The sequence below is a fragment of the Camponotus floridanus genome, unplaced genomic scaffold, assembly GCF_003227725.1.
Source record: "Camponotus floridanus strain SB8 unplaced genomic scaffold, Cflo_v7.5 scaffold66, whole genome shotgun sequence".
Taxonomy (NCBI): Eukaryota; Metazoa; Arthropoda; class Insecta; order Hymenoptera; family Formicidae; genus Camponotus; species Camponotus floridanus.
The window spans coordinates 227,157-252,270 of NW_020229834.1; the positions used below are offsets into that span (position 1 = coordinate 227,157).

At 38.3% G+C, this 25,114-nt stretch overlaps 2 protein-coding genes across 5 annotated transcripts in view; one reads left to right on the forward strand and one right to left on the reverse strand.

Annotated features, from left to right (window-relative positions):
* LOC105257150 (SLIT-ROBO Rho GTPase-activating protein 1) overlaps positions 1 to 21,560 on the reverse strand; it is a 59,619-nt gene extending 38,059 nt beyond the window's left edge. The window contains exon 1 of one of the 2 annotated variants that reach the window (XM_011267586.3): positions 20,991 to 21,560. In XM_011267586.3, coding sequence (XP_011265888.1) covers positions 20,991 to 21,069 — 79 coding nt within the window. In that variant the 5' untranslated portion in view covers positions 21,070 to 21,560. Of the gene's footprint in view, positions 1 to 950; positions 3,208 to 20,990 lie in introns of those variants that run through there. The other variant, XM_011267587.3, reaches the window with a different exon arrangement.
* Positions 19,437 to 25,047, forward strand: LOC105257148 (intraflagellar transport protein 74 homolog). Of its 3 annotated transcripts, none has more exons than XM_025413371.1 (3): positions 19,437 to 19,626; positions 22,648 to 23,227; positions 23,392 to 25,047. In XM_025413371.1, exons 2-3 carry the CDS (start codon positions 22,797 to 22,799, stop codon positions 24,914 to 24,916), a joined length of 1,956 nt encoding a protein of 651 aa, XP_025269156.1. In that variant the 5' UTR covers positions 19,437 to 19,626; positions 22,648 to 22,796; the 3' UTR covers positions 24,917 to 25,047. The 3 variants fall into 3 exon arrangements, with proteins under 3 accessions (XP_025269156.1, XP_011265885.1, XP_011265887.1); XM_011267583.3 differs by lacking the exon at positions 19,437 to 19,626 and adding an exon at positions 21,846 to 22,010 and having other exon boundaries at positions 22,797 to 23,227; XM_011267585.3 differs by lacking the exon at positions 19,437 to 19,626 and adding an exon at positions 21,854 to 22,010 and having other exon boundaries at positions 22,772 to 23,227.
* Positions 25,048 to 25,114: the final 67 nt, after the last annotated feature.

The window sequence follows — 25,114 nt, forward strand, 5'->3', positions numbered from 1 at the left end:
TCCTAAATAATTTTAATAATTTTCTATGAAAAGGATTTCTTTTAAAGTAAGAAATAAAATCGAAAAAACCTTGAGAATAAAATATATATTAAATTTACGTTGAGGTAGGGTCGGCAACAATTTATTGCCATATTTTAGTAATTTCCTAAATAATTTTAATAATTTTCTATGAAAATGATTTCTTTTAAAGTAAGAAATAAAATCGAAAGAACCTTGAGAATAAAATATACATTAAATTTACGTTGAGGTAGGGTCGGCAACAATTTATTGCCATATTTTAGTAATTTCCTAAATAATTTTAATAATTTTCTATGAAAAGGATTTCTTTTAAAGTAAGAAATAAAATCGAAAGAACCTTGAGAATAAAATATATATTAAATTTACGTTGAGGTAGGGTCAGCAACAATTTATTGCCATATTTTAGTAATTTCCTAAATAATTTTAATAATTTTCTATGAAAAGGATTTCTTTTAAAGTAAGAAATAAAATCGAAAGAACCTTGAGAATAAAATATATATTAAATTTACGTTGAGGTAGGATCGGCAACAATTTATTGCCATATTTTAATAATTTCCTAAACAATGTTAATAATTTTCTATGAAAAAGATTTCTTTTAAAGAGTAAAAAATAAAATCGAAAGAACCTTGAGAATGAAATATATATTGTCGCGATAAAAATACTCAAATACGAGTAAGAAATCGCCTACGTAAAAAAGTAAATCGCATATAACGTTTATATGCAATTGTATATTGATACACATAATAAAATTTCACACACAATAAAATTTGTATGCTATTATATGTGTATCTGTTATTAAAATTATTATTGTTGAATCTTGATTAATCATTAATGACTATTACATTCTTTAAGAGATTTATATTATCGTTCTAATTTAATTCGTATCTTATCTATCTAGTGCTGAATTTATCAACAAGATCGTTCGAAAGTACCTGGAAAGACATCCTTGGTGTCGGGAGTGTAAGGATGGATCCAGCCGTTCCTCTGCTGTATGATGCACTGGAACATGGTGACGAATTTCGTGTGTTTTATCCGCGGTGCGAGGAAATTTCCTAAAGTACGTCGCCTCCTTTGAAACGAGACAGTTCCTTCTTATCGCATCCAACTATCACGAATGACGATGACGAAATCTGATCCAACGGCGATTAACGCGATCTCGAATATCGCGATCACAATAGCGAGATAAAAGACAAGTCTCGCATGTTAATCTTGCTTAATCTCACGCGGAACGCTTTTCGGGATCATCGTTTTCAAGATCTTCCTTCAAGAGTTTGCTTTAGAAGGATTGCATTCGTCTAAATTTGATTGCTGTAAATCATGATGGACCATCTTCTCATTTTCCTCGGGTCGAGCTTGTCTCAAAAATTTACGTCGAGAGAGAGGATGAATTTTCTTCCTGGCAACTAAAGTCCCATTGCCATATCGATCTTCCGATACAATGGACGAAAGGTCTCTCGTTATATCGTATATTACGTCACGCTCTTGACGAAAGGGGGCGGTCAGCGGTTATACCTTAAGCGCGTTATACCTTACGCGTATAAAGGTCGTATAATTCTATGGACGCAGCTCTGAGTCGTTGAACCGCACGACGGCGTTCCATCGAAGGCCACCGCCGTCGATGCCGCCGTCCCTAGGACGATCCTGTTTACGAGATGCCGCGAACCGCAACGGCGGTCCAGGCTCATCTTCCTTGCGCGCGAGTCCTCGGCTTCGCCTTTTATCTCCTCTCGTCCGATCGAATCGTCGATCTCCTCCTCGGAAAGAGTGGCTGCTGCCCTTGCGAATCTTTCCCTTCGGTCTCTCGGCGGTATATTCCGCTCTTTCCCCTTCCTCTTCGCCTCCCCCTCCCCTTTCTTTATCGTCTTCTCCGCAAATTGATTCCTCGATCAAACAATTTTCTCTTCTCCCTGCTCTTTCGCTTTTCCTTTGATGTCTATCGTTTGAATTATTCTTTGAATTAATTTGATAATTTTACCTCGTTCTTCAATAAATATTTCATTTTTTTTTTATCACCGCGGCGCTCTCGAGTCTACGAGGATCGAGCTAATTAGCGACAAAGTGGTATCTACTTATGTAATTCGATGTAACGCTTCGACTCTTAAATAGCCTAGTGAAGTATATTTATTATTTCATGTTTTTCTCGCGCAACATTTAATACATTTTTCATATCGGAAATTAATATTATTCATGAATAGCAGACTGAATTTTTTCCCTTCGTCGTTCGTGTAGCAGGGACGTGACTCCCGTCTATTTTCCTCTTGGCAAAGACCCTGCCTGTTGTTACGCACGTAATTTCGTTGCGATGAAAACGACGCCGGGCGCAGTTCCACCCGCTTTTATTACGGCAAGCCAGCCGAAGGACACCACCTGTGCGCGCAGCCCAGGGAGATGCGCCGGGATCACGTCCTTGGGAAACGCACTTGCCGCGGCCTCTTCCCCGTTCCTCTCTCACCGAAGGGAGAAAGAGCGCGAGGGCGTGATATTCGCAATTTCCCACACCGTCACGTCCAAGTGACATAGACGTAACGCCGCGCGAGATCAGAGGGATAACTCTCGGCGCGACGTCCTTCGGAAACTCGCACACCTACGCGACCAGGGCATATATCGGGCCGTCCCCCGTATTAGACGCACACGCGATGCTTCACACGACTGCTCCCGGGGACTGCCTTCGCGCTTTCCCGACTCTTCCGGAGTTCGCCGCGGAAACGACGCGCCGACAATGGTATCCGCGATCTCGATACCGGACGTTGGCGTCCCACGCGACCGACCGACGTCAAGGCAGGCTCTCCGGAGAGCAAGAGAGAGATCTTTTCTCTCGCGAGGAAGAGAAACGAGACGCGGAGCTCAGCGCCGTTCCCCTCGGCACGACGGTGTCGTCGCTCCTGCGACGGCGACGGCGACGGCCACGACGATGACGACGACGACGACGAGGAGAAGAGACCGGAGAGGAGGGTGGCTGGTCGGGTGGCTGGCTGGGATCGAACTAGATGGCTCGTCGCCAGGCAACCAGATTTTCCCTCTCGGTCTCTCGCGCGCGCGAGTGCGCTCTCTCCCCCTCCTTTCGCCCCCCTTCCTGGCCCGGTCAGCTCGCTCGCACGTTCGCCCCGACCTGCTCTCGCTCTTCTCTCTCTTTCGCTCTCTCGTTCGCTTCGCCGACTCTCCTCTACCCTCCCGCGCCCTGCTCCTGGTTCGCCCGCTCCCCCCGCTCCGCTCACCCCTCTCTCCCCCACGCGCACACACGACACACACACACACACACACACACAACGGGTACGACGCACCGGTTCCTACACCGCCTCACCGCTCGCTCACCCTCCGCATGCCGGAGGATGCTGCGGAGGATCTTCCTCCTCGAGATGCTGCACCGCGAACGCTTCACGGATGCTGCACGCGAGCGGAATGCCTCGCTTGATAACCGCGATTCTTTACACTTTCCGTACACTTAATTCCCCTTTATCAGGATTTATTCCTGGACCACGCGTTGCAAGTTTAATTTTGTAAAACTCTTTTTGTGTTTTATTTAACGATATTTCGCGTGCGACGAAAGGTATCAAATTCTCACCGACGAACCTTCCGCGTGACTCGTCGCGAAATGATACGCAGAAGCTACATACCGTAGTATGACTCTCCCCCCACTCTCGACGTACTCGGCTCCTCGCGATGCGATAAATATTTGTCGGGTCGTGTGATAAAGCAGATAAGATATATCGCATTTGTTATGTACACTTTAATTGCAATGTACGCGACAGAGTCTGTTGCCAAACAATCTCGCCGAAAAATTATCATGCTCGTTTGACTCTCGCCGACGAATCCCAGCAATCGCGAGATGAGATCCGATAAATGCTATTCTTCCTAAAATAATGATATTCCATTTTTCTATCCCAAGATTCAACACTTTCACGCAGCTGACGGCCTTATTAAAACTTAAGAATCATGATTTTTGTCGTCTTCTAGCTAATAAGGTCACGGGATTTCTCGATTCTCTCGACGTCGCTAATTGCTCCTTTAAGCTAATACTATCGCATGCCGGTTGTAGAGAAATCGCTTGCGATTCGCGCTTTGCAACGCGCCGACGACCGGCACTTTCTACGTTCCACTTGGAGGCGCGAGGGATTCCGCTTTTGGCGAGAAAAAACGTCGAATCGAGGAAACGTTGCTCGGAGAGAAACTCGGTGTCGGTCATCGAGCACGCAGTTTGCACTGTCCAGGTGCACGATGAGATGGACTCTCCCCGATTGTTCGTCATCTGCAGCGGAGAGCGGAAGAGGAACACAATATCGCGCCGCGTGAAAGAAAGAAGTTTATTATGTGCTCCGCGAACTGTGCCCCGGGAACAAACAGCGATCGATCGAAAAAGGGAAGTAATTTAACCGAAGTACAATAATGCAGACAATAATGGAGCAAATAATCGGAAAATAAAATAGAAAGAAAAAACAATATAACTTCCTGGGAGGAAATAATTTTGCTGGGACGATTAAATAAATAAAAAAAAGAAAGCTATCGGGAGTGATGATTAATAATAGAACATGGATTAATAATAATTTAATCTTTTAGAAAAATAAATTTTTCTAGAAGAATAAAATATCTTTTAAGCCATATGAAAAAGATACATTCACAGAAATTTAAATTACGATTATTTAATGCGCTCTGAGCAAAAAAATCAGAAAAAAAAACAAATAAAACAAATAATATATATAATAAATTATTGCTTGGTAACAGCACATCATAATCGAGCAAGCATCTATGAAGGCATTAACGCCGAAATTATGGAGAGAGGAAAACGTAGCGAGAGACCGAGACGAGGAAATCTGAGGATAGAGATGGCGATAGAGACGCGGAGGAATCAATGAGCGCTACTCCACGACCTCGCAGCGCTTCTGTCTCTTTCTCCTCGCCGTTCTCTCTCCTTCTTTCTCCCTCATTCACGCTCACCGAACGTTGCGCTCCCACCGTGCTCGCCCTATATCGAATGTCCAACCCTCGAAGCGTGACCGTGACTGTGACTCTCCGGACTGCGAGAGAGCGGAGTGCGCGTGTCCGCGCTGCATCGACGCCGCCACCGCGCCGTCGTCGTTGCATGTGTGCGATTACGATGTGTGTGCGATTCGCTGTCGACGCATCCACCGTAAAGAGACTTGCCCGCATGAATGAAGCCCGTATGACACCGTCGCGGAAATTAAGAATCACTATCAGGATTTATTATCGCCGCAGAAGCCTCTCAAAAACATTCAACTTTGAAATTAAAAAACTTTCCTCTCGGATAACGAATAAGAGAGAGAAAATACATTTCAAATCAAAGTAACTTTAAATCATAGGAATTCTTATATTCTGTATAAGTGATTAAAATAATTGCAATAACTAATACAACGAATTATGTAATAATTAGAGAATAATATAATAATTTTAATAAACATAATCAATATGTTAATATATATGTGTAATTTAATATATGTAATTTAATTGAAGAATTTGATAGAATTTAATATATATCTTATTCTCAAAAAGAACGGTGATTATTTTGATAATTAAAGATTTGATTAAAATGTACGAGAAAGAGTGCACATACAATATCCACTGACGGCTTAGATTTCAATAGAGATTAAAATTTCAATAGAGACTTTGATAGAGATTAAATTTTGAAAATTAAATAATATCGTTTTACGTATCTTTCAAAGCTCCTAGTTTAAGATTTAAATATTTTGAGAGGCTCGCAACGATATGGATTTCCGATTCTTTCTTATCTTTTCGTTCATGAATCTATCGGATCGTTAATCGTCGGCGTTTTTCACGTCATATCACACATCAATATGAGACTCGACTAACCCTTCCTTCGGCTTGGTCAACAAGTGCCGAGACCTTTCATCGGCCACTTGAGCAATACTCAGGGTCGTCTTACCGGGCTCGCTCTTCATGTTCCTCCCACCCAACAGACTCTCGACTTTGACCCTTAATTGCGTCGGTGCGAGAGATCCAAACGAAAGCCCGGCTCTTCTTATGCTATCAAGTTCACCCGCACGAATTGCATTTATATCGCACTTATTACGTTGTCTCGCACAGATGTTTCTCGGAGTTAGCAAATTAAAACGTGAGGTCCGACATGAATTTCGCTGATTAAAATAATAACTTCAAAAGTTGAAATTGATAAAAATACACAGAATTAGATTTTTTCGAATATTTCTCTTTGTATATAATCCTTTATACTAAAATAAAAATGCATAAAAATGAAAAAAGAAACAAATCAAGTTTATAGCCTGAACAAGTTTATAGCCTATTGAATTGAATTATTAAATATTGAATTGATTATTAAGATATACAAATTGAAATTTAAATTAAAACAATTTTAAACGAGAGAATTTTCTTTCATCTCGAATGCGATCCATTTATCCGCTCGTTACTACGCGTCAAATGCATGCACCATGTATGACGCTCTGCCAACCTTGACAAACTTGAATGTGAGATAAGATGAAACACAATGATCTAAAATTGCGGCGATATTCGCGGCATCTGTTGCGCAGCACGCGCTATTTCGAGGACATGATTAAATCTCCCTATTAGAACACAAGCGTTCAAAATTCAATAGGCGTCGTTCGCGGCTGTAAACTTCGGTCTTTGTTGCTCACGTCGGCCTACCCACGTGAGAGGTCGTGACGGCGTCGAGACCGGTTATTTCCGGCGTAGATTTCCGGACCGATTTTAGTTTTCGTGCACGCCCACGACAAACGCATCAGAGAGACGGAAGCACTCTTTTCGTTGAAGAGTTCTTCGCTATTCTAGTCGACCCTACTGATGATGATTCACGTGACTAAACATCATCTCTTTCTGGCTCATCGAGTGACGGAGCTTCGACTTTACCCACTCAAGCGATTCTGAAAACGTCGCAATTTATCTTCATTTCTCTTATGAATCTTTATTCTTTCTTTATCACGTATCTTGCAAATTTTTAACACATGTATTCGAAAGTTAGAGTCTCTAGATAAAAGTAGAAAGCTCTTCTTTTGCGTCAATTATATATTTCGGAAATATAAATGAATCTAATACACCTGTAGAAATTTATACAAATTATGAAATGAATTTAATTTTTTCCTTGTAAATTAAACTTCTTTAAAATGTTTTCGATATTTCCTAGACAAAGATCGTACATGTGAGTGACACATAAGAGTCTGAAATAAATCTGTACAAAAATTATTTTGGTGAATAAATTATCATAAGCAAGATGTGGAAGAGAGCGCGACGAGAGTTTATTAATAAATAAGATTATAAATACATACATTTTTTCCTCTGTGTCTGTCTAGTCAGCGCGGCAAAAGGGAAAAGTTCACAGTCGGCACTCTCGGCACTATTATCGACGACCTTTCGCGAAATTCACTTAGCCGAAGTACTTAGATTGCACGGCGAAACTTTCCTGTCGGTGCGGTGTAATTGCTTTAGTTTGAACAAGTTGTCGACGCGGTATCGTTGCAACGGGGACGACTTATCTCCCCTTATTATAGATTTTCGCGAGTAGCCGGTCGTCGCAAACGGACTCGAAAGCCAGATGTCATTAAAGACCACGCATTCTACGACTACGATTGCAATCTCTCGCGATTCAATTCGATGATTGTGTATCCGACGTTCTCCTCAACTCTTGTACTTTCACCCTGAAGTGTCGCGACGTTCGTATTGCAAACTTGTTTTCCCCAAAATGCAACTTTATAAGTGAGGTTTTTGAATAAATTCTACTGAAGGATAAATGGCAGATTGCATGATTGATACTTATATCTTATCTATAATTATATCATATCATTAATCAAAGATAATTTATACTGTTTTCAGAATAAATTGCAATTGCTATATAAAATTAATAATTTCCATTATCACGTTGCCTTTAATAATCATTTTGATTTTTACATATTTATTCAAGATTATTGAAAAAATAATCTTTATATATATACTTATTTTCTCAAAACATGACTGTTCCGTAGCTTAATGTACATCGTTCCGGTTATAATACAATTTCGGGCTATACTATTGGATCTCATTTTGATTGGCGATTTATCTCTATTAACGAGCGGTTCCGCCAATTATATTAAGCTTGATGCGCGCGTCTAGATCGAAATTTACGATTCAATAAGACGGTAGATAAGAGCTATTTAATCTAACGATAATACACAGATGCGAGCGCGATGTTTCTCTATGCGACGAGATGTCGGCTCCCCCTCTTACGAATAAAGACCAACTTTTTATTGCGCGACCCTCGAATTGGATTAAAATAAACGACCGAACTTTTCGGTCGCCCCGGGATGCATCGCGTTATTTTCTATTAACAGTTAAGCACGATACACTTGAGAATTTAACTCGAGCCATATGTTTACATCACGCGAACGTGCAGGGAATTATTAATTATATTACCGATACAGGGGGAACATTTCTCTTATTGAAAACTATCAATTGGGAATAGCAAATATGATGTATACACTCATATATGTGATATATTTAGTAAGAAAATATTAATATAGATGACTATAATAAAAATTTGTGTAAAATACGTGGAATATTATCAAAATTATTAGTTATGGCATAACATGTAAATAATTGCCAATACAAATTTATTAATTAAGATTTACGATTATTATGAAATATACGTATTTATTTTTCGAGAATTTTTATTTAAATATTCTCCGTATGAGAGAATCGAGAGACAGTTGGTTTAAAAATTTTGCATCTCCAGTGCAATTATTTTAATAGCCTCTAAGCTTGAACCGGAAGGAATTGAGCAATCTGAGAAACAAGGATATTAGCAGTTGGCAGCTCTTTGCATAACCACGTCCAATTCTGTATGCGATGTATATGTACGATGACGTGGTACAACCATAGAAACCGAAATATGTAAAGTAAACGACCTGACAAGAGCGTCCAGTGTCGTTTATATTTTGCGGCACAATCGACTTCACTTCCTCCATGCTATGAGAAAACAAATATCGTTTCGTGGAAAGAAAGTGCACTCCGCACCATGCGTCCCGAACGTGCAGTATTCTTTCCATCTTGGAAAACGTGAGAGACTTGGTAATTCTCTCGCCTCTCTAAACACACCTGTAAATTCCATCTCTTATCGCGAAAAATGTACTAATATATTTTATTATGACAAACAATCCTAAAAATAGATTAACATATTTTTTTACTAATACTCTCGAATAATATTAATATAAATGTATTATTAATTTTTTATTTTGAGATTAATTATATTTCTTTATTTATATAAAATTAGAATAGACACAAGATTTTCATAATAAAAACAAAAAAAGATATGTTGAATATAAAAATAAAACAAGAGCTGAATATGATAAATAAATGCACTTATATTATGTAAAAATTCTTTTTAATATTAATGAACACTTTAGTCCTTCCTTTGGCTCATCCTCAGCACAAAGGCAAATAAAATCTTCAGTGATGGTACAAAGGTAAATAAAATATAAAGCTAAGTAATGTTAATAACATCTTTAGGTTATCCTTTTGTATGCTGAGGATATGGTCGAAAGAAAGATTGAAAGTTTTATTATTATTAAAGAATATTTATACAATGTAAATGCATTTATTTATTCAGCTCTATTAATCTTATTCTTTCTCGATTTTTTTATATAAGAATATTAATAATTATCGCGTATTGACAGAAAATATACAGTAATAAAACCGAAAAAAATTTTCATTTTTTGATATGTTTCTCGACAAAGCATTCTCACGCCCTCCTCTTTTCGCTTCCGTATTTCTATTGTGCATTCGCCTTCAAAATGGCAACGATCGGGACACTAAAGAGTGGAGCTTTTGTATTCCTATCCCCTTCGTGTCTGTGCATTCGAGGATGCGTTTTTATATACATATACCCATGTGTTTTATATTGTAAATGTTTTATCCAACAGAAAAATATAATGTTCTTTGATGTATATCAAAGTTGATTGTTAATATAATTCTATAATTAAAAAAAATACTTATGACATTAAAAAATTACTGATATATTCTGACGAATAAAATTACAATGATTCTAAAAAGAAATTAATATATTAATTGGTTTTAATCTTTTAAAAACTTAGTTATATTTTCTTTTAAAAATTTAAAAAGAGCTAACAAGAACAACAAAGAACTTTTATGTATTCAATTTCTTAAAAAACTTATGACTAAACTAAAATGGCTTTAGAATTTTACAGTGACACATTAATTAAAAATATAATAATTTTATAAATAATTTATGTCAGACGAGCAGATGCAATGATCAAAATTTAGTGATCATCAAAAAAGGTTGGCTGTTATAGCGTTTTATGTGATATTTTTTTCTTCATTTTTCTTCGTTACGCAGAAGCTGGAGATTTCTCGACGATATTGAACGCGCCTCGCACACATGTGTTTTTATACTCGCAATAACGATATAGCGTCATGCTACTCAGCTGTGGATATTTTTAACGAAAGTGCAACAAGATACTCTCGAAAATCACGACTCGCAAAAATCGAAACTCCATAAAAGGGCGCGGAATTCATTACCGTTGTAAACTCTCTCTAATCTGATTTTCATAACAAGTCGCCGTAATTTTCATGCTACTTGCGTGAGAGACGACGATAAGTCGCTCGCGTGGCTCGTTTAAACCGTTAATCTCGCGCAGACCTTGAAATTTTTTTTTTATCAATAATTAGGCTGTCAATTGGAAAGTAAAGGCATTCAAAGAGTATGTTGTAACCGTAAAATTAAATCAAATTAATTTTACTCTATATAAAAATTTTCACGAAGAATTAATCGATTTTTCAAATAAAATAGTTTAGCGTAACAAAATTCTCGACACCATTATGTGAAATCACTTTTACATTTTTAGCACGCTAATCCTTTTAAAGAGAACAAAGAAAATGACCGATATTCGATTTCCATTAATTAATTTATCGAGCTTTACTCTGCATTTATTTCAACACTTGCCTGCTGTTTTATTTTATCATTATTATGTGTTCTCGGAATTATTCGATTCGATCGTCATCAGATTCCACCCGAGCAGCTGAACAGCATGCGACAAATAAAATCGCAAGGATTCGTAGCTCAATTTGTATGCATATAGGGACGCAGGTGAAAATTCAGGTATTTTATCGCGACAACTCTCGACGACGACGCAAAGCAATCAGCGGCAGCTGCAATAGCCGGCGCGCATAATCGCTCCTGTCGGTTGCGAGAGAGTAGATAATTTTCTTGCGCATTCAAATGACAGGTCTCCTCTGTCTCCTTCATCTATCTTGTTCTCGTCTTTCTTTCTTTTTGCTGTATCCTCAAACTTGACGTGTATACACATCACGTAGCCACGTAGAATAAATCTCTCTCTATCTCTATACCTGACATGCTCTACAAAAGGAGTTTCTTGTAGCATCGTTGTAGCATGTTGAACTTCGATCGTTAATAAAGTTCGAACCTCGTTCTTAAGCTTAAAAGGCTTTAAGGAAGAATACAATTTTACTCTTTATAAAAGGAAATTATATTTTTTTTAAATTTTTCGCGATAGTTGATTTATTTCTTGCGTGATTTATTTACGAGCACGTCTATTCCTAGTGAAACATCTGGTGGTGTTACGGTATCCCCGTAAGTATTCTATTCGCGATCAACCTTGCCTGCCGGCTGTCAAGACGTTTTTCGTGCAATCGCAGCACAAACGGGACTTCTCTACACAAAGAATATACTGTGTTGCTCGATTATGCCATCGTCAGTAGTCGAGGAAAGAAGCTGACAAGACCGACTCCGTGAAACGCGACGGTCGATTTGATAAGGCGTAAAATGCGCTGTAGTCAAATGGAAAACGAGCAGTGCTCGTTCCTCGTAATACATGCAAATTATTAATTTGTCGAGCAAAATTACAGAGAGAAAGAGAAAGGAGTGAGAAACACAAAACAATTATTGAGAATATAATTTTAAATTGATCATTGTAGAATTATTGTCACACAGAGAGAATTTTTGATACATGTATAAAGAAATTAAAGAAATTAATTTTAGTAATAATATTTTACTTTTATCTCTACTAATTTTGCTGAGAGTGGATACGAGCATTTACCATTACGTTATAATTATGCAATCTGTGGTAGTTAGACATGTCTCCCGTGACATCGTGTGTCTGGGTGATGGATCTAACTTGGTTCGTTATATTTTACGAGATAACGATAATCCGTCGACCGGTTGGACCGTTGTGATGAGATTTTATATCTTTTTCACGTCCAGGGCGTGGCACCCGACAGCAACACGTCGCCGACCGACCGACGGAGGAGAAGAGAAAGAGAAGAAAGCCGAGGGAATGCGCTATACCTGCGGGCACGAGCCCGCGTACAGTCCGCGGAACAAAGACGCCACCGTTCGAGGACGCCGGAAGGACACTCGAGGAATGTTAAAATGAGTAGTGCAAAAATTGTTGCCGAGACTTTTGCCGGATTTAGAATTCCAGAAGCGATAACAGAGGATGCGAGAAAAATTCCGGGGATGGCGACGCGGGAAAGAAAATATATTAACAAAATATATTAACATCTCTTTTGTTAGAATTTCAAAGAATGCTCCGCGGAATGAAAATTCCACTACGAATCTTAAGATTTGTCAGGGAAATTGTGGCGGAAAGCGACAGGAGGCGAATAAGTACGGGGAGGAGCATAAAAAATTCGCGAGATGCTGAAACTTCTCTGGGCCTCGTTTCGAGGACGCTACAGGAATTCCACGTGTCGCGGAATAAAAATTGCAACAACGGGGGTTGCGCGGGTTAGGATTCGCAAGATCCGCTCCCCGGAGGGCGAGAGATCGGAATTTATAGCGGAGGGTTAGCTGGCACAAAACACACGTATACACACGTATATACAGTGTACCGCAGGCTTAGGGCTCGCGAAATACGTTGCGACGGTCGGGAAACTGTGCCAAATCGGCGCCAGCCGGCTGATAGGCGCCCTAAATTTTCGAATACCGGAAGAACGGGACTCGAGCAAGCGACCCCGATTGTCGTCATAAGTAACGACTTTCGGGTATCCTTTGTGAAGAGGTCGAGTCTCGATGTGTAAGTGTGTGATATATGGAAGTGATACCGAATATCCTCGTAAATTCTAACATTGTGATAATTTAGTACCTCTTTACGTCATAAAGTGCAAATAACTCATCAATCTATAAACTTAAATCTTCCAAGATGTATATATGGCTTTAATCTTTGAAATATACGATATAAACAATTTTAATATTTAATTTATGTCCTACAAATATAAAGAGAGAAGAAAGGGATATATATTTTAGTGCTTATAAATAGTGTCTCTAAATTTTCATTAAATATCAAAATCCTTCTCGAAAGTCTTCATAAATTCATAAAATGTGATATACTAAACTGACTAGTAAAGTAATTTCATGAAATTAATCTGTTTTTCATTTATAATTTTTGAAAATTGATTTTTGGTAAATATATTGTTCGAAAAATTTCAAAGACTAAATATGATATTAAGACGGGAGAGAGAGAGGAAAAAAAGAGAGAGAGAGGTACGATAAAATAATCGTCTCTTTTACATGGACACGCTGGAAGCATTAAATATCGTTCGCCGAATCGATTTTAATCAACGAGACACTTCGGAAGAAAATGACAGATTGTCGATGTATTTTCTCGTGATTTCAGGCACGAAACGAAAGTGTAAAATAATTCGATGCCTTTCGATTCCGTGCGTGAAAACGGAACGCCGAAAGGCGGAAGAGGCGCTCTTTGTGAACGTTATTTCTCACGGTCGTTAGACGATAATTCTTACATCGTTACTGATAATTTGTCCGCGCAAAAAAGGCGATATCACATGTGCCGCGGCTTTCGCTTCACCGGCAAACACGGGATATACACTTTTGAATGCGTGCACGCGGCCATAAGGAGTGCACGTGTTCCAACGAAAGACCGCCCTCTTGGACTCCCCGAAGAAGAAAACGACCGCTGTCGTTCCGTAAAAATATCCGAGGACAGGAAACGTCGTCGTTTTGTCGACGTTTCGTATCTTTTTTCCCCGCCGACGCGCCGCATCGCGAGAGAAGAGAGCCTATAGATTACGAGAATGCGTTTTCGAAATAACACCAAGACGCGCCGCGTCGATGTACGTAGTGTTTCAGACAAGGCCGGATTTAGATAGGCGCGGTGTGTTTTAAAATCGACTGCGAAGCTTTTCTGAAATCTGAGAAGGAAGGGACTTTTCTAAAAAAAATTTTTTTTCCACGTTGAAAGAGATCGTTTCCCGAGATAGAGTATTGTACTATACACATACGGCCGAAAAGACGATTCGAGATTCACCCGTGAAAATCCAAGGCGCGGCCGATCGGAGCACCTGGTATAAATCCGCGGCGCAAACACACGCGCGCCCTAAAATAATACCAATCTTCGACGCTTCGCGCTTGTTTGCTTAAGAAAATATTTTGGTACGCGCGCATTTAAGCGCCCGTCGATTCCGCGTTGCGACGAGAACGTAAAGTGGAGCCGATATATATGAGGCCGTCCAACGTATTTATGATGAACAAGTGGAGGAGAGAAAACGCTTCTCCTCCCCTAAGCTTTTCTTTTTCTTATTTTTAGATCCTCACCCGAAGGACACATTCTGCCTATGTGAAAGAATAAAAAAAAAAAAAAAAATAAAAGGCTTAGATGATGAAATTATTTTTTATATTTTTTCGAAATATGTTGTTTTGTTATGCATAATTAATGTAAAATCACTGCAATATTGCGATTCATCCTTTTAACAATATTCTATAATTACTAGGATTATCGAGAAGAAAGGTATTGCCTTTTCCAATTATTTTTAATTATGCAGCATCGTTCGATTGCATCGTTTCTTGGATATAATTGTTATTTATAATGCGTGCCCCCTATATTAAATTCCACGAATTATTCGTTTTTATTCGTCGAGAGCGAAATTTATGCGACTTACGTTACTCGGCGAAGAAGAAGCGTGGAGACGCGTTTGGAATTCTGATACAAAACGGATCGAAGCGGCGCGACGCGAATGCATCGCGTTGCACGCATCGATGCGTAGCGCGTCAACTGGTTTCGCACATTAAAGCTATCGACGAAGATTCCATCTGCCTTGCCAATAAAATTCTACGATAAGTGCAAATTTACCAACAAATTGTAAATGTCGCCTTTCCCACCGAATAACGACGTACTTCAAGTGTTACTTATATATGTAATAAGGAGTGTAAACTGGTTAATTATCGATCTGGAATAACTTTTATGATTGTAACTGAATATATAATTATAATTATATACTATAATTGTCGCTGTAATCGAAACTCGCCTAACGTACACGTCTCGATGTATGTAATAAAATAATATCCGGATTAGAAAGCTAGTTTCTCATTGTTTATTTTTGACTCTCTCCTGTTTGAAATCTCATATTTTTGTTCCCGAGAAAAATTAGATAAAAATAGTTTCTCGTTCCGAAAATGCAGAAGCGTGAATAAATTTTTTCAAATTTACTTGTACCACGTTTCTTGAAAATTAATAATTATAAATTAATAATAATTAATAATATAAATTATAAATTAATAATATTATATCAATCGATAGATAAACATATGATGTATCTCGAATGCAATCTGTAATAACGCGAGTGCAAGAGCGGGGGAGGAGGGAGGGAAGGGGGCGCCGGATCTCTCGGGACACGGTACTGGGGCCCCGCGTATCGCGCGGGAGGTGCATAACCGACGACGCGTACACACAACTGACTGGTTAACGAGATCGATATTACGGCAGACGGTGGCCGTTATACATGCGCCGCTTTACACGCGCACGCACATACCGCGAGAGACGTCAATGTGGACGCGAAAAGGACCGCGCTAGCGATTCACACGCACGTGGACACCCACACGTGACATGTTGCACGCGCAGGCGCTTCGCGCACTTTATAGCGCTCGGGACCACGCGCGCGCGCACGTTTCATGTAATGTAATCCAGATATGTTTTTTTTTTTACTCAAAGTGACAGTCTCGATCTCTCATCTGTCGCGTTGACATTGGTCGAGTCTGTTTAACATTCAATGCGATAAAATACTAATGAGATTAACGAGATCAGTAATAAATATTAGATATATTAATTTACTAGATGTAATAATAGATGTAATAATATTAGATAAATAAACTCTAAAAGTAGACAACCACATTTTGAGTAAATAAAAATATAGATTCATATAGACGAAGAATTCTAAAGATAGACTCACGTAGATTTTTTGACAATAAAATGACAATAATTGCTTAATCGTTCGAGAAGTCTCTTTTTATTCTCATTTTACAGTTACACTAATTGACGCAATCCGTATAGGATAAACAGTATTTATAATGAGATACTATTTTTAATCTTGAACGCGGCATCAAAAATAGCCGAGGTCTACGTGAATGTATTTCAATGTACTTTCTTTCTTCCTTCTTTGTCTCCTATTTTCTTTCGCATGCTCATCTACACGTGTACGCGCGCCCGCGCACATTGCGTGTGTGGTTACACTTAGTCGGCAGGGCTGGGCCCGTAGGCCGGAAAACATTCGTTTTATCTTATTGAAAGGGTCGAAAGGTTCGGTCAGGTAACGGAAGGGCCTTGCGAGCGAACGCGAGTACAACGAATTTATCGTTAGATTTATGCTTTTGACAATACATCATACAATATGACGCACACACACACAGTGATGCATTTGAAAATTTCCTAAAATTTTTCTATTTTTTTTTCTCACGATTGAGGGATAATTTTCTACGTAGAAAAAAATAATACATTTTTAATAGATTTTTTTACGTAAAAAAGAAAAAAATAATTTGATAGATTTTTCCATGTAAATAACAAATCTTGTTTACAATAAAAATTCTCTCTCGTGTTTCTTTCGATGCAAACAGATGATTCAATTAATTGATTTCAGTTTAAATAAATTTATTATTGTATTTTCTTTCCCTCTTTTATACGTATAAAGGGATTTTATTTTATTTGGAATTTTCTTTCTGCGCGTTATTTGTATATCGCGTTATTTTTATAATACTCGGTGATAATTCTTCCGAGTGCAATATTGAACATCGAGATATTTCATAATCAGGTCACGCGAGAAAACATCTGCATCGCAATATACGTTGCCGCGTATGAAATCTCATCGTCGAGACCTGTTATAGAAATTAAATCGACTGCCTACGTCAATGCGCGATTAGAAAGTTATGGCAGATTAAAATTTCCATGAAGTAGAGATTTTGCAAATTTGATCAAAGTTCGAGACTCATGTGATTCTTCAAAAAATTATTTTGTCCGCCGCGTAACAAGTATAGATTATTCTCGGTTATTAGATAAAACCTTTCTTCACAATTCTTTAAAGCGATCTATGCATCTATCTATTTCTAACAAAGCTACAACTGTAACAACATATTAAGAATGTTAAGAATAAAGTTAATACTGTCAATAATGTTAAGAAGATCATTGTGCAAAATGATTGAATAATTTATCTGTGAAGCGAAAAAATTTCTCAGGGAATTATTTTTTTTCGATTAAGAGGAAGAGTTTTGGTTGAGTGAAATATTCGGTTAAATATACAAAATAAACGAGAAGTCGAAAGCTAAAATAACATACTTCGTTGAGAGGCGATAGACGTTCATTAGAAAATAACAATCAATCAATGTATCCAATGAGTGATCGGACACATGATTAATTTCATTTGTACGACTTAAAAGTTTTAACAACAAAAAACACACATTAACAGATTTGGTAACGATTACGGTTAAAAATTCCGTTATAATGTACAAAATGATATTCACCGAACCTTTTGTTATTTTTTGTTATTTTTCAATTTCTTCCTATTATAACTAACAATGCGAACGATTTTTCTGTTGAAATAGTCTAATTAATTAATGTAAAATTAATTATAAAACAAAATGTCGCACTTTATTTATAGTCATTAATCTATGCCTTTCAATATGAAATAAAATATTAAATAATTTTTGGATAAAATTTATGAAAAAATCTCGTCAGTTTTAATTATTAATTTATTTTAAAGACTTCTTTATGGTGCGTTCATACGATTGCAATCTTCCATCGAGCTTGAATCGACGTGTGATCTGAGAGCAATCTAGGAGTGCCTGTTGCACGTTACAGTCTCTCTATGCACCGGCATTCCAATGATGGTGCAATTGTATGCACTTGATCGCCTCTCACCGTATTCCACAATGACGGCGCGTTCTCTCAATATTAAACGCGTAAATCCTTTTGATGAAAGGCACACGAATTATTTTGGCGCATAGCACGTGTACCGATTATCTCGCTCTTCCGTTTAACTATTAGGCATTCCGTTAGAATATGTGGAAATATATCGACAAATTACGATTGCCAGTCGATGATTTATTAGACTTCTCGCAAATTAGCTTTCCACAACACAATAATGAATCTTATGTCATCAAGAATAGAATTACTCATCTAGGACAGTAATTTTCCTAAGCAAACTCTATTATGTATGTGTGCTTTTTATAATTCAGATAAAGATGAGAGATGATATAATTAATAAAGATTATTATTTTACATTCAAACTCCCAGTGCGAGAAAAAAATAAAACAATATAAAATACTTAATTTAAATAAATAAATATAAATAAAACAATATATAATACTTAATTTATAATTGGCAACGAGAAAATGACTTGTTTTATTAAAATAACATATTCTGCTGACCGTAGCCATATTCAAATAGAAAGAAAGTAATGCAAATTTATGCATGAGATTATCCTGAATCGTTTAAGAAAATATTCAAGATTAACGAAGCTTTCAATCTGGTTTCGCAAACAAATATCCGGGATTGAATAGCGTATACGCGAAATTAACGGATACCGATGGAATGCGAGTCACAAAAAAATCCCTTTGCAAGATAAGAAATTATCTTTACATCTTTCGAACGAAGATCGCAATTTTGTTTCGAGCACGACGCGTTTCTCCTCTTCTCATGCGGAACGATGTGTTTATTTGCAAATCGGCCGGACGCCTAGTTTCTAATATACAGCTATAAGCATTTCTCAAGTGGAATTCGTTTCTCTCGAACGTTAATTTTTATCTCGCACGCGAGTTTATTCACGCTTTAAACACTGAACAACATTCGCTTTTTACTCACTGCACATCTCTCGCACATACATTTTTCTTCCATTTCTGTTTCCGCGTATTTAATCTATAGAAAAAATAAATTTTGTAAAATAAACGTTTTTGTATAATAATTTTACGTCAAAAAAGATCAAATATCCAAAGCCGTTTAAAAACCAATTTTTTTTTAAATACTTTATCATCGAATCTATTTATCATAAGTAGTTCCTAATAAGTAGTTGCGATAATATAATAAATACATCAAATATAACGTAACCACATAAATATTTTATATATCAAATAATTAAAATAACTATAAATATAATAATAAATTTGAATATTTCTTTTCTTTTTACAGGTTTCGCTCATTCGCGGAGATACATAACTCAAGAAGCGCGGCGATTTTGTTTGACTTCCGTCCGTAAGTTTTCGGACAGAATGACATATTTACGTATGTCGAGCTTTACATAAGCCGATGCATATTTTCCGTCCGTGAAAACGAGAAGCTGCCTTATTTTCTTCCCGCGTGTTACGCGACAACGAAATTGGTAACGTGCCATTTTGCGTATCATACCTCTTGCGGCATGGAAAATAAATCGCACCTGTTCGTCGAAATCGCACTCATTAATCTTCGCGAAGTGGATTATCGCGCGAACCCAATGACACGTCGAAATAGCCTCGCTCATCATTTCGTTCGTATTCGAAGTTAAACTAATTGGAAGTACGTTATCGGTCGGGAAACTCGAAACTTCGCCGTTGAAACTGCTGTCTAGATATGTTATTTTCCGATTTTGAGAGATTATACAAGGAAAAAAAATACGACTCGAGAATCCGCGTATTAGTTACGATAAACCAAGAATGAAAAAAAATGCTAATGCGTTATTTTTTCTCCAAATCCGATCCTAATCATTAATTATTGAATAATGCGACTTTACTTCATAAAATAGAAAAAAAGGAGTTTAATTCTTATATATTTGATTTTTATTACATATATTAAATTTTATTTTTTAATATATATATATATATTCATTTTCTAATATTCGTCTCTCTCTATCCCAAACATTTATTTTTTAAATTATATAGAATCTATATAGATAAAAGTATCTATAGATGTAGATATATCTATATCTATTTAGAGAATATAAATATGAGCAGCGAGGTATTTTTCGAATTTTAATTTAGATGATAAAATATCTATAATATATATAAATATATCTATATCTATAACATATAATTTAAACTTATATGATGAAATTTATATATGACATGAAAAAAATATTTCAGATTTTGTAATTTGGCAAAATAAATATATAAGCAATGACGTATTTTTCGAATTTGAACTTATGATAAAATATCTATAATCTAGATAGATATAAACATATCTACATAGATATAGATATATATTTATATCTATATCTATTTATCTATTTATATCTATATCTATATATCTATATATATTTATATCTAAATCTAGATCTAGATCTAGATCTATATCTAAATTCGAAAAATACGTCGTTGCTTATATATTTATTCTGTTAAATTACAAAATCTATAATCTGAAATATTTTCTTCACGTCACATATCGTTGAATAATCTCATACAAATTTCCCAATTTTCCACGTTAACTCGTAAAATTTGCAAACACCTGATAAAGACCGTAACATCGAAGCTTCGAGGCGGCAAAGTATCGCTTTGACGCGGTATGTTTAAAATAATCGATTATCGGAAAATGTTTATTTTAAGAGAGTGTCTCGCATACAAGAGCGAAACTTTCGTACGGAACGGAATAAATTTCGCACGCACGGATCCGATACACCGATGCAAAGCCGCGATACGCTGCGGTTTGGCAAAGTAGAAATTCGGGGAATTCGTAATAAAAGGGAAAGGAAAAATACACTCGTTAAAGACTCACTGTTAAAGACGAGCAGCTTCCGCGTGGAGCCCAGCCGCTTGATGGGTGACTTGACGCCGTCGATCTCGTCCTCGTCCATGATCCCGCGCCGGTGACGACGGTGTGCGGACCTTGATTCCCTGCTCCTTCACAAGCACCAAGGGAAGGGGGAAGGATGCGCCTCGCTGCACGCACTCACACGCACTCGCACTCGCACAAAGCGTGCAACGTATGTACGACGCAACGCGCGCCGGTTGCGCGTTCTATCGCGGCGCGCGAACGACAAAACGGCAATGACGCGAAGGTGGACGCGGATGCGCGCGCGCGCGCGCGCGACACTCGCCGCACTTTAGAGCATTATCCCGAGATCCCGGTACTCCCGGCTTGGTCCTGGGTCTCTTGGAATCAACCGGTTTAACACGACGGGCGAGTCGTTCGCTCGTTGAACGAGAACGAGGGGACGGTACGCGCACCACCGATACGCGCGTCTTTTCACGCATACACGCAGCCGCTCCGAGCGTACACTCGCGTTTACCTGTCGCGGCTAACTCGCGTGCGTGCGCGCGTCGATGCGCGAAAACGATCGGCGACGGAGCGGGCCGAGGGGAGCCGATCGGTGGCCGAGTCCCGAGCTTGTTTCAACGTCCAACCGGACGGCCGATCCGATTGATTGAAGTTGGTCACGTACCGGGTGCGCGCGAGCACGTTACTTGGACGACCACTCGCCACGAAGTGCCTGCCGGCTGACTGGCTGGTCGATCTCGAGGCTGTCCCGCGCGGCGCGGATATTCTTGGACGTGGAACGTATATTAAATTCAACCGCGGGGGTCTTCCGCCGTCGTCGCCGCCGTCTCCGCGCCGGTGAAGCCTCAACACATCGTCGCGTTTCACTCGCGACGCGAGTCGCGTCTCGACACGTCTCAACGGCTGCCGTTGCCTGGCAACCGTTAAATAATTGCCGCGCTCGAGAGGCGATGGCACTGCTAGCGCCATCTGGCGAGAAGGATTGTGATCCTTTGGCAACTGAAAGTAAATTGGATGGTAAAGAAAACGCATTTGAAATTAAATAAACTCTAACTTAAATTAATATAAATAAAAATTCATAGATTTTTCCGAGAAAGTTGAATAAATGAAATTAGTAAATAATAAAAATAAACTCACGCGAACGCGTATACCATCGTCATCTGTTTAATGATCGTAATGATGATGGGAGATGGTAAAACAGCATATCTTGAACATTGTCCTGCGAATTTTTCTTACATAATTACATTACAAATTACATGAAATTGTACTTCTTCGAAAACAAATGATTGAATTAAATAGAAATAATTTATAACTACATTTTAAAATTAAAAATAGAATTTTCCTTTGGACAAAATATAATATATATTACTCTTCAATTAAAAAATGTTTGTATTGAAGTACGTATATTATTATGTATTATTTTTATAAAATTTCTCCATTTCTTGAGTTTGCATTGTTAACATTAGCATCTAATCTATTTCTACAATCTATTGTGCAAAGTTCTTTCCTTTTTATTCTTTATAATTAAAATATGAGTCTGAAAATTTAACATATTTTTTACAAATTGCATTATAACAATTAGGCAAACTCAACAAGTCACTCAGATATAGATACATCAGTTTCTATGACTACGATGTGCAAAACATTATTCCAGTAATACCTTGCTACTGCTACCCTCGAAGTTAACTGACAACACAGCTGATTTATATTACATTATATTCTTTCTCTCGAGCAAGCAATTAAAATTTGAAATCCAACCTCGATCCCCTAACATCTAGCCGATTTCACCGAATTTTTCGAGAGATGGACGGCGAGAGGAATACTTCCGGCAAAAGCAACGAACGACCGATCACCCGCTGGCGACGTGAACAAGATGCACCCAGCACTTCGTCCAACAAGATCGACAGACCGCCGACAGGTATTGTGAGACCTCAGAGCAAGTACGAGCGACCGAGGTCACGTCGAGGACACAAGGATGAATCGGAGTACGTCGGTTCAGCCAACTTCCGTTCGGCGACGCCAGGACGTCTCGCTTTGGCGAGGCCACCGTCGGCATCCTTTCCATCCAATCGTGCACCAACTGCAGGCCTCACCAGAATAAGCTCCGGACTGGGTCGTTCCGGCACTGGACTGCCGACTTCCAAGCAATTCAATGTCAGCATGGTCGACAGGCCGATTACGCAGCACGGGATAGCAGGCATGCGGCCGGGTACCACCAGGGGTTTACCGATGAGGTAAATATCATCGTAGCAAATCATAAAGTCCTTGTAATTTAATAAAAATATATACAAATTAAGTACTTTGAATCTGTCTTCAGGAAGGCTGTATAAATCACCTGTTTTTGTATAATTATAATTTCCAAAGTAATTATTAATATATTTAAAATACCTGTTTGCAGGCAAATTCAAGACAAGAGATATTATGAAGGTCTGCTACAACTGAAGATACGAGAATTGACGCAGGAAATCGGGAAGATAATGAAAGATATCGAGATACAAAATAAGGAGAAAGCTACCTTTCTGCATTACGACAAGAGAGCCAAGAGTTTGGCAGCGGAATTGACGATTCTACAGGCCGAATTAGCGGACTACAATCTTGTCGTGGATAAGATGACCCTAGATGTTGACAAGGAAGTGATCGAACAGGAAGCTAAGGAGTTGGCGTTGATGAACGAGCAGAAAACTGCGGAAGTTGAGAGGATGTTCGAACAACGGAAGCAGATGGAACAGAAACTTCACAAGATGGAGAAGGATATTGATAACGAGAGAAAGAGAACGGAATACATCATCGAGAATATGGATCCGCATACAAGAGAGAAATATGATGATCTGCTCCGACAGAAGACTGAATTGCAGGAGCAAGCGCAACAGATGCAGCGCGACTTGGATCAGTTATCGAAGGAACAAATGCAATTAGAAGAGCAGATAGCACTGTCCCAGCTGAAACAAGAAGCGGTAAAATTACAAGTGAGAATTATTGAAGCGGAGGAAAAGCGGGACAAACTGCGAGAAGAAGAAGGTAAGAGATTATCGCCGGAGGATGAGAAGGAGCAGCTTCTGCAAAAGATCAAACGCGATAATACAGATATCGCTGCAACAGAAGCGCAAATAGCGGAGAAGGAGAAGAAGGTGATGGAATTGGAACAACAGCTAGAGCAATTGGAAACCGATATGGAGGACAATCATTCGGAAAAACAGACCAAGTATCAAGAATTGCGTAAGCGTGAAGAGATGATGGAAGAATTTATGTCCACATATGAACAGAACAAGCAGGAGGAATTGGAGAAGCTGTCGAAGCTCGAACGAGAAATCGTGGAGAAGTTGGAAGCTGTGGCGAACGCAGTGGAGAACAACGAGTATCTCACAGAAGCTGAAGAGACGGCAATTTTGCGGGACAAATTCTCGTATAACGATTACGAGATCGGGCATCGCGACGATGACTTTGATGAATTGAAGAAGGACTATATGATCATGCAACAAACATTCAATAAATTAAGGATCCTGGAAGAGAAATTGCAATTAGAATCCAAACAGATGAAGGAGAAACTAAAAAAACAACAAAGTGAGCTAATCGTTCTTGAAGATCTAGACGGCTTAAAAACACGAAATGAATTCGAGCGAGATGGATTAATTGCCGAACGTGAAGGACTTGTAACTGAGGAAACGATTTGCGAGGATGACCTCAAATTATTGCAAACGGAATACAACGAGCTTAAAGAACGATTGGAAAAATACCCTGTTTATCCGGAGATCAATAACCTGGAAGAAAAATTAGAGAAACTAAAAGAAGATAATAAAAAGAACAAGGAATTCATAATCAAGGAAAAAGAACGCGTCAATTACGAACCGTTTAAAGAAAAAGCTCTTAAATTAATTAAAGATTATAACGTGATACTTCAAGAGAATTTAAAATCTCTTTATTAAACGATTTACCTATTTTCTTTTAAGATAATAATAGAAGCTTTACTCGAAAACAATCGAGAGTAATAAAAAAAAAAACATAAAATAACAAGGGAAAACGATGGAAATTCTCAATTAGCAATTTTAATATCTTTTCTTTATAGTTCTTATTATAATAATTTTTTTGTATGATATTGTAATATATTTTTAAGAATTCCTATC